At 51.6% G+C, this 15,065-nt stretch overlaps 4 protein-coding genes across 4 annotated transcripts; 3 read left to right on the plus strand and 1 right to left on the minus strand.

The window, feature by feature from the left end:
- Positions 1 to 195: 195 nt before the first annotated feature.
- JCM6883_000069 (Ish1 domain-containing protein) lies at positions 196 to 3,870 on the plus strand (the record flags this gene model as incomplete). Its single annotated transcript, XM_076634009.1, has 14 exons — positions 196 to 250; positions 317 to 736; positions 799 to 977; positions 1,045 to 1,150; positions 1,215 to 1,302; positions 1,377 to 1,534; positions 1,604 to 2,017; positions 2,077 to 2,618; positions 2,692 to 2,762; positions 2,831 to 2,998; positions 3,064 to 3,172; positions 3,232 to 3,316; positions 3,378 to 3,488; positions 3,551 to 3,870. 14 exons carry the CDS (start codon positions 196 to 198, stop codon positions 3,868 to 3,870), a joined length of 2,826 nt encoding a protein of 941 aa, XP_076486010.1.
- Positions 3,871 to 4,447: 577 nt separating this feature from the next.
- RFT1 (glycolipid translocation protein) lies at positions 4,448 to 6,278 on the plus strand (the record flags this gene model as incomplete). Its single annotated transcript, XM_076634010.1, has 3 exons — positions 4,448 to 4,648; positions 4,726 to 5,338; positions 5,413 to 6,278. 3 exons carry the CDS (start codon positions 4,448 to 4,450, stop codon positions 6,276 to 6,278), a joined length of 1,680 nt encoding a protein of 559 aa, XP_076486011.1.
- Positions 6,279 to 6,668: 390 nt separating this feature from the next.
- Positions 6,669 to 10,858, plus strand: JCM6883_000071 (uncharacterized protein; the record flags this gene model as incomplete). Its single annotated transcript, XM_076634011.1, has 7 exons — positions 6,669 to 6,738; positions 6,812 to 6,879; positions 6,991 to 7,094; positions 7,164 to 7,179; positions 7,295 to 7,424; positions 7,494 to 10,733; positions 10,854 to 10,858. The coding sequence occupies 7 exons, from the start codon at positions 6,669 to 6,671 to the stop codon at positions 10,856 to 10,858; spliced, it is 3,633 nt and encodes a 1,210-aa protein (XP_076486012.1).
- Positions 10,859 to 10,935: 77 nt separating this feature from the next.
- JCM6883_000072 (uncharacterized protein) lies at positions 10,936 to 14,815 on the minus strand (the record flags this gene model as incomplete). Its single annotated transcript, XM_076634012.1, has 5 exons — positions 10,936 to 11,737; positions 12,149 to 12,769; positions 12,842 to 13,765; positions 13,837 to 13,912; positions 13,981 to 14,815. 5 exons carry the CDS (start codon positions 14,813 to 14,815, stop codon positions 10,936 to 10,938), a joined length of 3,258 nt encoding a protein of 1,085 aa, XP_076486013.1.
- Positions 14,816 to 15,065: the final 250 nt, after the last annotated feature.

Genomic DNA, 15,065 nt, shown 5'->3' on the forward strand with positions numbered 1-15,065 from the left:
CTCCTTCTTCCTCTTCTCACTCAGTCCACTTTGCTTACAAGGCGTAAGTACAACTGATCTAGCCGACCTTCACCGTCTAATAAGTCGCTGACTCTTCGTACTCTCCCTCTCCGATCATATTCTTTGCCTCTTGTTCTCGCCTTGTCTCGCCCTCACCGCTACAGACGGACTTTCAGACTCAAAACACACTACAATATGAAGTTCTCAGCTTCATTCATCGCCCTCCTCGCCGCGAGTGGTTACCTTCAAGGTTAGTTTCGCTCCTTCGTTTTCAGGCTCTTGTTTTTGCTCACGATCGTATTTCGCCCTCGAATAGTTCTCGCCGACTCTCCTCCTCCTTACGCCAACTGGGGTCAATCGGATTTGAAACGTTACTTGCAAGATCACAACGTCCCGAACCCTGAAAACCTCAACCTCGACCAAACTCGTGAACTCGTGAAACGACACTACGACCAGGCCGCTGCGGGAGGACAATACGTGTTCGACTCTGTTGGATCGCAATGGTCTGATTCCGACTTGAGGCAATTCCTCCTCGAAAAGGGAGTCATCTCTCCTTCGTCAAAGAGGGAAGAGTTGCTCCTTCTCGCGAAAGAATACGGTCTCGAAGCTTCGAAATCCGTCACTTCGGCCTGGGCTGCTTCGACTGATGCAGTATCCAACACTGCTTCCGCCGCATACTACGCCGTCACGGATGCCCCAGCTCAAGCTTACGATTACGTTTCCGACAGTCTCCAAGGTGACTTTCTCTTCTGTTGCTCCAAACTAGCCTGCAACTGACGACTCGCACATTTGGAACAGGTGGTCGAGATTACGTCTACTCTTCGTGGTCTGACAGCGATCTCAAGGCTTGGGCCGTCAAGAACAACCTCGTCAAATCCGACGCTCAAACTACCCGTGATCAACTTCTCGACGCGATCAAGACTCCTTACAACGACGCTTCTGATCACTTCTACGATACTTGGTCCGATTCTTACCTCGTAAGACTACGCCCTCCTTCTTTCACACGATGTCGCCACTAACCTATTTCTTTTACTTCTTGCTAAGCGCAACTGGCTTCAAAAGCACGGCGTAGTCAAGTCAAAGACTGCTTCTACCCGAGATGAACTCCTCGACCTTATGTCGAAGAACTACTACGGAGCTCGCGATACCAGTACGATTTCTCCCTTCTTCTCTCCGTCTTTACTCGGTTCACTCACTTTTGATATCGCACGCAGCTTACAACCTTTGGTCCGACAACACTATCCGACGATGGCTCGAATCTCGCGGTCTCGTCAAGCCTCACGAGACGCAAACTTCCGCCGAGTTCGTTCCCTCTCTCTCTCCTCCCTTCCAATCTCGAGAGTTGACATTCTCTTCGTTGTGTACGTGCAAAGTAGGCTCCGAAGTCTCATCGGTGACAACTACTACAAGATGAGGGACAACACTTACTCGGCGTGGGATGAATCGATGTTGAAGAGTTACCTCGACAAGAACAAGGTCCAATACGAGAAGGACGCTAAGAAGAACGACTTGGTCAACTACGTCAAGGACTCTTGTGAGTTCTGAAACAACTCGCTTTCGTTTACCGATTTCTGACTGACACTCTCTTTTGCGATTTCTGAAGACTACGACGCTTCTTCTTACCTCTGGTCGACTTGGTCCGATGCCGAACTTCGTGCTTGGGCCGTCAAGGAGAAAGCCGTCGACGCTACGAAAGCTGCCGACATGAAACGTCACGAACTCGAACAACTCGTCGCGGCAAACTACAACAAAGCTTCCGACACGATCTCTTCATCGTGGAACGAAAACTCAATGAAGTCGTGGTTGATCAAGAACGGTATCATCAAAAGTGATGCCGAAGCGACGAAGGATCGAGTCGTCGCCGATTTCAACAAGCATTACTCGAAGGTTGCTGGAAAGACGAACGATTACCTCTCGTGGAGTGACGCAAGGATCAAGGGTTGGCTTCGTCAGAACAACATCGACGTACCTCGTTCGGCCAACCGAGACGAGCTCGTTCGTTCGATGCACGAGAACTGTACGAGTCGATCTTCACTGTTAGATTCCACCGAGACTGATGCTTTCTCCGATGTTTAGACGTTTCGACTCAATCTTTCGGTCACGGATTCGTCGACCAACTCAAGGACTCGTTCAACTCTGCCGCTGATCTCTTGAAGGGAGTCATCGGAGTCGGTGCCGTCGGAGGTCTCGCTGAAGAAGCTCGTCTCAAGGGCAAGTACGGAGAACAACAAGCCGCCGCTCTCTACGGAGATGGTTCCTCTTCTATCTCTTCCGCCTCGAACCGTGGACACAAGTCGGCCGCGAGTGCGTACAACGAAGCTTCGAAATCTGGATCTTCCCTCTCGGCTCAAGGTACCGGGATCCTTTCTTCCGCCTCGTCTCTCGCCTCCGTAGGGTCAGCATCTGGATCGTCTCTCGCATCGGAAGCTAGCAAGACCCTCTCGTCAGGAGCGATCGAAGCGAGTCGTTCGGCCGCGAGTGTTTGGGAAAATGGAATCTCTTCGGCAAACTCAGTCTACTCGGTGGCTCTCTCGAGCATGTCTTCGGCTAGTTACGACGCATCTCGTACCGCTGCCAGTGTCGCGAGTCAAGCCAGTGCTGCTCCTACCGCGATTTACGTGAGTCGCTCATCTTATCTATCTATCTTCGAGTCGCCGCGCGAAGACTGATAGCCATCCGAGTGATTCTCAGGCTTCCGCGACGTCTGCTGGATCGAAGGCCCAAGCCAGTGCGTCGTCTGCAGCAGCACGAGCTCAATCGAGGTAAGTTGACGTTCTCGCATTGTGTCACTTTCGCTGAGCCAACCCGCTAACAACGTTCATCTTCTCAGCGTCTCGAGTGCAAGTGTCGCAGCCAGCAAGTCGGCGTCATCCCTTCAATCAGTCGCCTCTGCTTCTCTCTACTCGGAGTACCTTCAAGCCTCGAAGACCATCGCCGTCGCATCTGCTGAAGCTTCAGCTGCTCTCGCCTCGCAGCTCAGTCAACAAGGTGTCGCTCCGTGAGTACTGATCCCCTTCACTCGAAACTGCTCGTTTGAACTGACTTCGTTTCACGCCTTTTCAGTTCGCAAATCTCTCGATCTGCTTCGTCTGCCGGTGATGCCGCTCAAAAGTCCGCTACTTCAGCCTACTCTGCTGCGGGTGCTGCCATCACTTCGTTCACTGATTCGGCCGTGAGTCGTTTCATCTGCTGTTCATTTAAGTTTCGGTACTAATCAGACAATGTCTTCAGTCCTCGAGCGCGTCTTCCGCCGCTTCAGTCCTTTCGAAGTCCCTCTCGTCGGTCGCGAGTGATCTCTCGAAAAGTGCCGGTTCTGGTGAGTTCGAACGAATTCCTTCCAAACGAGATCCTTGTACTGATCTCTTTCCTTTGTCCAGCCTCTTCCGTCGCGAGCAAATCGGTCTCGTCTGAAATGAAGAAGTACGGATACGAGCCATCTGCGATCAGCAAGTCCGCATCGTCTGCCGGAAGTGTTGCCTCGAAGAGTGGTATGTCTCCCTTTCTTCCATTTTGCTCGAATCTCGGTGATTGACGTTGTTTCCTCTTGTAGCCTCCTCGCTCTCTTCGTCTGCCTCTTCCGCCTACGCCCACTACCTCACCTCAGCATCGAACTCTGCCTCTTCCTACTCGTCATCTCTCTCGAAATCCCTCTCTTCCGTCTCGGCTCACGCGAAGCAAAGTGCCTCTTCCGTCTCGAAGTCGGCCTACAAGAGTGCAACTGCTCACGGAGTCGACGAGAAGCACGCCAAGGCGACCGCTAGCTCGTTGAGCAAGAGTGCCTCGTCGCTCGCCTCTTCGATTTCGAAGTCTGGAAGTTCGGCTCTTTCGCAAGCTAGCAAATCCGCCTCTTCGATTCACAAGGAACTCTAAGTAACTCGAAGTAGTGCTTCGTCTTGACCGGATCGTAAATACTCCCGAAAAATCGCAATTATCTTCTCTCCGCTTCTTCCTTTCTCCCTCCTTACCCTACCTCCTCTTCTGTTTATTATACAAGCCCTCCCACCCTGTGTATGACTCGCCTTCTTCTTCTTTTACCCCATATAATCAGTAGTCGTCGCCGTTTTCTAATTCGAAGTTCGAAAGAAGTTTCTGAAAAGTTTTTTCTGTCAAATGCAAAGTAGTCTCCTTCCTCTTTATTCATCTGGTGCCTCTTGCTGCGTTAAAACTATGATTGTAACCTGTCGTTCCTCGGGCTTCAAGACAGAAGGCCAAGGTGATAGAGGGCGCTGCCCGACGAGCAGCACAAGTCACGTGACTAGTCGAATACATCAGTTGCTGTTCGGCCCAGCCTGACGAAGATGTCGAGACCTGTGGGGAGCCTTCTATAGCTTTAGACAGACATCGGACGCTCTTACCAGGGAGAAGTGAGGAGAAAATGATCAAACTTTGCGAACTCGCGCTTCTCTCTCCTCTATCACCTACTTCCGCCCATGTACCGATAGTAAGGATGACCAAGAATGTATTGTTATCGACGACAGTATCGCTCGTCGCACTTCAACTCGGTTCCCGCCTGTTCTCGTTTGGATTGAATCAACTTCTCGTTCGATCGACGAGTCCTCAAGCATTCGGGGTCGCGACGATCCAGTTCGATACGTTGAGGGACACTGTGTTGTTCTTGCTTAGGGAGGGCATCCGAGGAGCAGTCGTCGTATGTCTCGTCTCTGCTCTCCTCCTCTCGCTTCTCCCTTCTCGTTCGTGAGCTGACTCGGAATTCTATCACAATAGCGTACGAGAACAGACTCCGGAAGTCGACAAATCAGTATTCGCTCTCACAAGATCCCAATCCTCCTCTCCCCTCTCGTTCCCTTGATCTTCTTCAGTTTCTACTATTTCACTTCCTCATCCTCCGACTCTCCCAGCTACTTCACCGCCCTCAGTTTCTACACCATCTCGACCGTGATTGAACTATGGTCCGAACCTTATTACCTCGAAACCTTGTCCTCTTGGGAAACTCTCACGTCGACGAGAGTGAAAATTGAAGGATTGGCCGTAATCGCCAAGGCGCTCTCGACTCTCGTCGCCCTTCAAGTCTTACAGCCTTCGAGAGCGTTGGAGGCTTACGGATTGGGTCAAATCGCTTACTCTCTTGCGTTATGCATCGGTCTTGGATACGCCTTGAGTTGCAGAAAGAACAAACAATCGATCTCCTCGTCAGCCGTCAACTCGGGTGCGAAGCTCCTGGATGGCAGACAGTATGACTCGGAGATCAAGAGAGTTGGATGGGCGTTGACAAAGCAAAGTTTGGTCAAGCAAGTATTGACGGAAGGAGATAAACTGGCCGTGAGCAGATTTGGAAAAGTCGAAGATCTAGGTTCTTACGCCGTTGCGCTCAATTATGGCACGTCTCATCTCACAAACCACACTTCATAGAAGGTCTGAAAGAAAGACTGATCCAGAATTCATGTGAGATAGGCTCATTGGTAGCTCGAATCATCTTCCAACCTCTCGAAGAATCATCTCGCCTATACTTTTCATCCCTCTCCAGTACCACCAACGACACAACCTCCCCTCAGAAATGTCTTTCTTCCCTGTCCTCGATCGCCTCCCATCTTTCCCTCGTCCTGACCTTCTACACTCATTTCTCCCTCCTCCTAATCTTCCTCGTTCCCTCCTACGTTTCCCCCCTCCTCACTCTTCTCCTCGGCTCAAAATGGTCCTCTACCGCATCCTCAACCCTCATCGCATACGTCTACTCGCTCCCTTTCCTCGCTTTGAACGGAGTCTTGGAGGCGGGAGTTCAGAGTTTCGCAGATGAGAAATGGATGAAAAGAGGTAGTTACTGGATGGGAGTTTGTACGTTGGGATTCGCGGGTACGATTCATTGGACGATGGGACGTGGAGGAGAGCAGGGATGGGGAAGTAAGGGATTGATTTTAGGGAATTGTGTGAATATGGCTATGAGGATTGGATTCTCGGGAGTTTTCCTCTATACCTACTTCAGGGATCAACTCGAGGCCATCAGACAAGGACGCAGCAAGAGGCAAGATGAGAACAAGGAGGAAGAGGAGAAGATGGAAAGCAAGATTTGGGGAGACTTGAATCCGAAGAAGTGGATGCCTTCGATAGGGACCATAGGGGCGTTCTGGCTAGGTGGGAGAATATGTCGAGAGAGTGAGAAGAGGTGGATATCGGTGACAACGAGTCTCGCGCGGGAAGGGATCGCAGGGAAGGGAGCGATGCTGAAGACGTTGGGAGCTCATTTGGGAATCGGAGCGGTCGTCGGGGTCTGTTGTCTCCTCGTCATGTATGTCTTCCTGCTCATTGGTACCTTCTCGTGAGTGGTGTATGTCTGACGCTGAGAACATCGGTGTACAGCGCGATTTTGAAAAGAAAAGATCTGAGGGTTCTAATGACCAGGTTGAAGGAACGAAGGAACGATAGAGGCGCGCCGAATCAAGTAGCTAGAGAGAAAGAGAAAGACCTGTGAAGTGACATATCCCTCCATTGTAAAGTGGCTGCACTGTTGAGCGAGAGAAAGAGAGCTTTGTCGATTCGACCGCTGTAAAAGTTCCTCAGACGAGCTCGACCCGCCCCATGTCTGTAGCCCCTGTCGTCGGTGATATCACGCGTAAGAGACAACAACGAAACACGACAAAGCTTAGGGTTCACCTCGTTGCGAGATTCCGAATCTCGCGACTCTCTCTTTTCCCTTTCACCCATTCTGCATCATGCTCGCACGACTCTTGATCTTTGTCTCGAGCGTTTCTCTCATCTATTCAGCATATCTAGCATGGCTCGGTACGTCTGCATCTACCCCTTCTTCGCCAGAGATCCGTCATCAAACTAAAGCCAACTCTTTGGCCCTGTACAGCTCGTAGCGTCGCTCTGCATACGGTTCAAGCTCCTACACTAACTTTCGGTAGTCCTGTACCTCTACCTGTGCGTTCGTCCTTCCTTTCCGGCGATGAGGGCGCAAGTTGATTCACCACTTCTCGTGAACCTCCCTCTCGCTCTCTACCATCACATCATTCCGAACCTTGTTATGTACAGGTCATCGCACAAGCCTTAGGATCGTTTGTACTATTGAACGTGGGGATTCTGATGAGTGCTCCCCGGTTAAAAGGAGTTACTTGGGCGAGCGAAATGTCGAAAAGGTTCGTCTCGCGTCTTGGTACTCAGATGACCACAGTGAGAGGCTAATCTGTTCCATCCGCGTCCAACAGGACGATCGATCAAGAAGTGAGCTTGGCGAGTTTCGGGTCAGTGAGACATCGTAGTGGGATTTTGTTCAGGGAGTAGTTAGACGGTCTGTGGCACTAGATTGTAAACTATTTCGTATTGCCCTCAATTGTAGACCATCGAGCAGAGACAGTGGAAGAGAGTCTCGTCGCCGCGAATTTCTTGTTTCCCTTCACTTCACTCTTTCGCCAACTCTCGACCACGAAGGACTGCAGGAAGATTGAGGAAAGGATTGGGTAGGTCTTGTGAGTTCAAGCAGCTCTCGCGGAAGCTGGAAGAGCAGGAAGCTGACACTCTCGGATGATTCAACGTAGCAGATCAAGATTCAACCTCCTTTACCTCTCCTTCAGCTGGGATGAGCGTACCAGGCAGAACACCTTCGCCTCTAGGAGCATCAGGCTCACTGAATACAGCGACCCCGACTCGATTGAACGTTACTTCCCCTCCTCTATCTCCATCTCCCTCTCCGACTCCCGTCATCCGTGACCTCGATTACTCCTTCCTGACTTCTCCAGACTTTACGAATGAAGCCGACTGGCTGAACGCGACCCTAACGAATTCCCTCCCCGATGATTCCTCGCTCTCTTCTATCGAATCTACCCTCAGTTCGACTCTGTACTCTCTCGAACTCTCGCTCAACGATACTTCTACCCTCGTAGATCGTTCCATATCCGACATCTCTTCGAGCGTACCTCGTCTCACGTTCGACCTACAACTGATGCGAGAAAACGCACTCCTATTACGATTCACTCTCGACGCGATTCGGAAACGAGGGACTGGATTCGGATCGGAATCAGAAGTTGGCAAAGTGATTGAACGAATCAGGGTATTGGATCTCGTCAAGAATCGAATGGAAGCGGCGAGGGACGTGTTGAGGGAAGCGGAAAGTTGGAGTACTTTAGAAAGTGAAGTGACGGGACTCGTTTCCGAGGAACAGTTCTTGAAAGCGGCGGAACGGTTAGCTGAAGCAGCTAGGTCAATGGTCGTCTTCCAGAATACGGCAGAATATGAAGGTAGGAGAGCGTTGATGGTTAGTTTACAGAATCAGTTGGAGGCGAGTTTGTCGAGTAGGTTGGTTAAAGCGATTCAGGAACGAGATGTCAAGGGTTGTAAGACGTTGTGGAACATCTTTGGGATGATTCAGAGGGAACAGGAATATAGGAGTTATTACTTTGGGTCGAGGAGGAGTCATCTCGTCGATGCTTGGTCAGGGGCGAAGTTGGTCGACTGTGCAGACGAATCCAACACGACTACCATCCCTCTTCCAACAACTCAACAACTCGCCTCATCCAACGTTACTTCGACTCGACTGTCGACTTCCGAACCTCTCAAATTCTCTCAATTCATCTCTCATTTCTATTCCGAACTCTACCAACTCGTCACCGAAGAGCGTACCTACCTCCCCGCGATTTTCCCGAACCCCATTCCAACCCTGTCCTCCTTCATCGAAACGAGCCTCGAAGGCCTGCAACCGAGTTTACCCCAACGACTCAACTCGATCCTCGAATCATACGGTCCCTTGTTCCTACCCGAATTGATCGCAGCGTTCAAAGCGACGGAAGAATTCGCAGTTCGAGTAGAACGGATCTTTCAGAAACTCGAACCGACTTTACCTGACCCTCCTCCTCCGATGCTTCATCATTCGAGCTCGTCTTCCGATCATCATCAATCGAGTCCACATTCTCCCTCTCGTTCTTCTTCCGTATCGAACTCGGCGACGACAACAACAACACCTACCCCTTCAGTGGGTACTCCTTCTAAACGTCGACTTTCGACAAAACGTCGTTCTTTATCAAAACGACTCTCTTCGCGTTCGATCTCGTTCGCAGTTGGTTCTTCCCCTCTTCTTGGCTCTTCCGAACAACAGAACGACGCGGCACACTCAGGAGGAGGAGGAGGAGATTCGGAAGATGAAGAGAACGGATTAGAACGAGGAGGAGGAGGCAACGTGAGAGTTTGGGAAACGAGTTTGTTTGAACCTTTCTTGGACTTTCAGGTCGATTATCCGAACCTTGAAAGGAGATACCTCGAGTATGAGATTCAGAAGAGTGTACTCAACTCGCGAGGAGGAGAATCAGGAGGATCAGAGGCAGGAAACGTCGATTGGATCGATCAATCGATTGGAGGAGGCTCGTCAACCTCAGTCGTAGATACGAGAGGAGGAGATAGATCGTTCAGGTCGTCGAGTTCGTCGTCGGAAGCGGGACCGAAACTGTTGGTCGAAAGAGTTTCGAGATTATTCACCCTATTCGAAGATGCGGTCGGGAGGAACTTGGCGCTCACTCATGGATACGGTGCGAAAGGACTGGTGCAAGTGTTGGATGACGAGATGGTCAGCTTCTTGGAGTCGAGGAAGGAAGAATTGGTTTCGGTTTCGAAACGGAGGATCGCGCTCAAAGCGAAGGGGAAACAACGACGACAGAATCAAGATTCGTCGGGGAATGGGATTATGGGAGATGGAAGAGAGCGAGAAGAGGAAGAGATGGTGTTGGAGGGATTGGAGTACTCGAGTCAAGATTGGGAAACGTTTCAATTCGGGTTGAGGTTGTTGGATTCGTGTAGGAGGATCGAGGAGAAACTCAACGCATTCGAAGGGAGACTCAAAAGTCGGATGGTCATACTCGGACACGCCGTCAAGCAAGCGAGGGAGAATCCGGCGACGTTTACGATTCCGGGAACGACGAGAGGGGAAATCCTCTTATTGAGACAATCGACGTTGAACTCGGCAGAGTTGAACAACATGTTGGAGGGACTCGAATTAGGAGGCGGAGGAGGACGAGGACGATCCTTGTTACCTCGAAGTAAGGGAGCTTCGGTCGATTTCACGCGGACGACGCAAATCTTCCTTCACGAAACTCTCCTCGCGCCTCTCCTCTCCCATCTCGGCGAATACTCTTCTCTCTCGTACTGGACAACCTCGAACGAACGAGCGGGCGGGAAAGGAGCTTTTGACCTCTCGATTCCGACTTTCTCCCTTTCTCCGACCGAAACGATCTCTCGAGTCGGAGAAGGCCTCTTCAACCTGCCTCGACTATTCGAAGTCTACGCTCAAGACGACGCTCTCGCTTACTCGATCGAAACCCTTCCCTTTGTCGACGTCGAGGCACTCCGAAGTTTGCAACATCTCGAGCCTCCTCCGATGTTGCGCCAATCTTCTTCGAATGGTCCCTCTTCTTCGGGAGGAGGCGTGCACCGATCTTCGATCTCCTCATTACCTCCTCCCCCTCCTGCTCAGATTCCTGTCATCCCTCTCTCAGCGGAAACCGTCATCGCGACTTGGCTTTCTTCCCTCACCCTCTCAATCCTCTCCCACATCACTCTCGCGGTTCTCCCTTCGCTCAATCGATTGTCGAAACACGGCGCAGCCCAACTCGTCTCCGATCTGGATTACATCTCGAACGTTGCGAGAGCGCTCGATGTCGAGAGTCCGGACGAGCTCGAGAGTTGGAGGGAAGCAGTCGCGATGGATGACAAGAGCTTGAGGGAAGGTGGCAATGTGGATGGAGAGTCCAGGATCGATAAAGGGATCCTTGAAAGGGTAGCGAAGATTCGGGGTTTGCGAAGAAGTAATTAGTATGCTCGCGCGATCAAGTTGTTGCTGAAGTGAGTACTCGCTCGCTCTCCTCTTGCGAAGTGGTAGAGTACTGAATTGCTGACACGTTACACCCTAACAGATTAAACCAGATAAGAATAAGTTAAAATAGAAAGTACTAATCGCTACAAGTTTCTCGCTTCGACTGTCCCCGTCTCTCGCTCTCATCGCCAACCTGCTACCGTCCCTTGTCCGAACTGTCTCAGCGTCCTTCTCTGCCCCGTATGTCTAACGACCGCTCCTCGTTGATGTAGCTGAACTCCTCCTCCGGCTCCCTTCGGATTCCCCAAAGTGCTCGGTCTCGTGTTCAGCGGCGGAGGAGGCGCGGATGTCGTCGAGTTGACGGGCGCCAAAGTGCTCGTTGGATCCGACGTGGCAAGTTTCGTCCAACTACCGACTTTGGCGATTTGCCTTGTCGCTTCTTCCAACCCTTGTCTCGGAGACGGCGAAGGTGCGACTCCTCCTAGATCCTCTGACGTTGCCGATCGATTCGGTCGAGATAATCCTACTCCGAGTCCAATCGCGATCGACAGGATCGCAACGACCAAGAATAAGCGTATTAGAAACCGTTTTCTTTTTCTACGACGATCGGGTTCTCCATCGAGAGGGGGAGCGAATAAAGGAGGGAGATGTTCAGGGTGAAGGAAACGAGGGAATGAGGATCGTCTGGATTCTCGCTCGGGGTTCTGTCGGGTTGAAGAAGACGAAGAGAGGGGGATATCGTCGTAAGAAGCGTTCGCGTCGTGTTTCTCGTCGGAAAGGTTTGGTGAGTCGTGCTCCTTCGATGCAGGGGAATGATCGTCGTCGGGGAGAGAGAAGGGAACGTAGTCGCTGTCGTAAGGAATCGAGGGAGAAGCAGGAGTAACGGTGAGGGAAGGGAGGGAGAGATTAATTGTTGTTGAGTCTTTCTCGTTCACTCTGTTTCCTTCTTCTTCATTCCTCGTAGGTAGACCCAAAGAGCGTGATCTGTCGAGAAAGGGAACGAGGTCAGTCGCGTCGACCTGGACGGGGGTAGGTTGCGATGAGCGAGCTCACAATCGCTTGAATGCCGACATCCCTTAGCTTTCTTTCGTCTCTGTCTATTCCTTGTAGTGGTCGAGTAGTTCAGAAGTTCGAAGGCGGGAGAAGCTGAAGGTAAAGATGAACGCCTCTCTCTGGTATCAGCGAAAGAATATTGAAGACTCTCATGGCAGAACGCGAGGGGTCGAGCGCGGATCTCGAAAAGATTCACATTCTCATCAGAGAAGACAAACTTCAGTCAAAGACGAGATATCGAGGAGTTTGGTTGCGAACAAGCGCATGAACTTCAATTTTGCAATAATAGACTATTCGTATCCTCGATCTCAATGTCAAGAAATAGTTCAAGGTAGTTCTCACGGTCCAGCGGGAGAGATTGGCAAAGGTAGGCAGGAGGGAGAAGAGGCGAAAGTGCAAGATGGAGGCGGAGGAAAAGAAGAAGCGGTGACGTCGTCGTCCATTGGAAGTGTCGAGAAGAGGGACGAAGCGTCGGAGGAACGGCTCGAACTCATCGAGTCTCGACGAGGAGGGTCAGGATTGAGAATCGAAGTTGGTTGAGCTCGTTCCCTCGCATCTGCTAACCCGTCGGTTCTAATCCTCCTCTGCACCTGACTATTCACAGCGTTTTGTCCACCGCCCTCGTCGTCACTCCCATCGAGATCCAAGAACGATTCTTCTCGCTTCTTCGGTTCGACCTCGAGAAAGTCCTCTTCTTCTTCCCTCTTCTCCTTCGTGTTCTCCTCTTCCTGCCCCTCTTGACCCCTCACCGCTCTATTCTTCTGTCTCGCTTCCGCCGCTCTCTTCCTACTCCCTCTCTCAACCTCTTCAGCTCGGACACTCTTCTCGTTCGAGTCCCCTCCTCCTCTCCCTCCTGTCCTTCTCCCTTCGAGAGCGTCAAGTGCGTCGATATGCTGACGTCGACGAGTTCCCATCGAGGCAACAGAAACGAGAGTATCTGATCTGGTCGGTTTCGAATGAGTTCTGATTCACGGAAGAGAAGAAGTTGGAGAAGAATCGTGAGCGTTTGGCGGGGAGGGAGGAAGTGCAAAGGACTTGGAGAGAGGTAGGAACGAAGACATTGGATCGAGGGAAGGGATTCGAGGTAAAGGGCTGATTGGTGGAGGTTTTGACGGTTGTACGAGAGGGGCGGAAGTGACGCTGGGCTGAGGCGAAGAGTCGTTCGAGCATGGAACGGGAGGGAGGGCGGAAGATGGAGCGGGGAGTGAAGGAGCACCAAGTGTTACGGCGGTCATGCTCGTTGAATGTTGGATATTCGTCGATCGAGGTTGTTGAGAGATTCGAGAGATCGAGCCTCGAGGCGATGAAGATGTGGTTGGAGAGTAGGAGAAACAACTCGAACGTAAAGGTGAGCGTTCTACACTCGAGGTAGAACGCCTCGTTTGACGTGGTTGATGCGAGTTGACCGAGCTCGAAGTCGGACTTGCGAGGTTTTCGACTGGTGATTCTCCTGCATTCGAAGAGAACGTCGAGAGGTGATTCAGATCGAGCGAAAACGAGCACAGCGAGGACCTCCTCGGGTTACTGTCTGAGATGTAGACTGAATCGGTCGGATCGGACGGAGGAGAAGGAGGAACAGGCGAGCTGATTCTCCCGAATCTAGGGAACCGAGGTTCGAATGGTACGACAGGAGACGAGTCTGGAGTATCCTCCTCCTGAATCGGCTCCGCCAGCGTGAACGGATTCGCTCGGAGTGCGGTTTGATGTTGTTGGGCGATGTCACTTCTCCAGAAATCGTCGCTTGCCGACTCCTGATGGCGATGCCTTGACCGCTGAGGAGACAGTGTCGAGGTAGAAGAGCTATTGGTTGGAGGTAGAGGCAAACTCCGAGTGGAAGAGGGCGTGTCGAAGACTTGGTCAGGAAATTTCAAGTTTTCGAGGCCTGACATGCGAGGACTCGAATGGGATCGAGCAAGATCGTTTCGAGGTGGCGTTTCAAGTAGAGAGGCGGTGGAGGGTCTGTTAGCTCAGGTCACCGTCACTGTCAGCCGGCAAAGTGTGCGCAGAAGTGCGAGCAAAAAAGAGCTGACCTTTTGCGAAGAGTCGGTTTGCGTTCAACTCCGAGCAGTCTAGCCGCTTTCCCATGCGGAACTATCTCTTCCCCAACTGGAGTGTAGTGCGAGGGAAGCAGTCAGTTGCAGTAGTTTCGGGAAGAGAAAGCTTCGGAAACTTACGTAATCTCGCTGCTTTTCCCTTCACTCCGGCACTTTCCGGACTCGCAAAGACAGGAGAGCTGATAGTTCTCTCCCTCGGAGGTGAAAGCGGGAGCGGAAAGAGAGGCAACCGAGGAGAACCGCGAGAGATTGAAGTGTTGGAACTCTTCAAGAGCTCGGGCGAAGAAAGTTGTCGCTGCATTGAAGGAGGGGAACGATGTGTCGGAGAAGGAGGAGGTGAAAAGTAGTCTTGATCGATCGAATCCCTTCCACCAGTTCCACCACGTCGAATCAACCCTCGCAACGAAAAATTACTCGATTTCTTCTCCAATTTGAACGCTTGTCTCATCATCGCACGTTTTCCTCCGCTACCCTTCTTCCCCGCGGAGCTCGAGAGTGGTTCATCGTCTTCGTCATCGCTCCATCCTCCTTCCTCTTCAGCTGGTACATCTTGACTGAGATTGATACGTCGATTGCGAAACCCATCTCGAGGTGAACTTCCCTCGCTCATTTCTCTCCTCCTCGAACCAAACGTGTCCCAATTATGACTCCATGCCGACGACGACTGACTCGAAGTGTAAGAATGGGTCGAATGAGGGGAAGAGGGCCTCTGCGTCGCGGTGATCTTCGGAGAAGCGGTTGGTGAAATCGGATGAGTCGAGGTCGATTCCCAAGGGATCTTAGTAACTTGACTCGTTGATTTCGAAGGCTTTGAAGGTCTAGAGAAGAAGGATCGCGAGTTCGAGGATGGAGAGCCTGAGGGATGTTGATTGATCGGAGACGAGGGACGAAAGGCATAGGATTCGGAGTGAGAGGCGGCAGGCGGACGAGGGTACACCTTCTTGTCCGGTGGCATTCGAGTTGAGGTCGCGTAGAGATGAAAGGTGGGAGAGTAAAGGGAAGCGAGACGATCGAAATTTGACGTGCACTTCCGCTCAGGCCTCTCGCGCGCACCTCGGGTTGTGGATCGAATCGGACGTCGATGAGTCGAATGGGGCGGAGGCACGAAGAGAATTGGGTCGAGCAAGTGCTCCCTCGAGATGTCAGAGTTTCCTCTTTTTCATCGTCGAATTCGGCGTCGTCGAAGTTCCTTTCTTCCTCCAAGC

The sequence above is a fragment of the Sporobolomyces salmoneus genome (genome assembly GCF_050403485.1).
Source record: "Sporobolomyces salmoneus JCM6883 DNA, S_salmoneus_JCM6883_v1_ctg49, whole genome shotgun sequence".
Classification (NCBI taxonomy): domain Eukaryota; kingdom Fungi; phylum Basidiomycota; class Microbotryomycetes; order Sporidiobolales; family Sporidiobolaceae; genus Sporobolomyces; species Sporobolomyces salmoneus.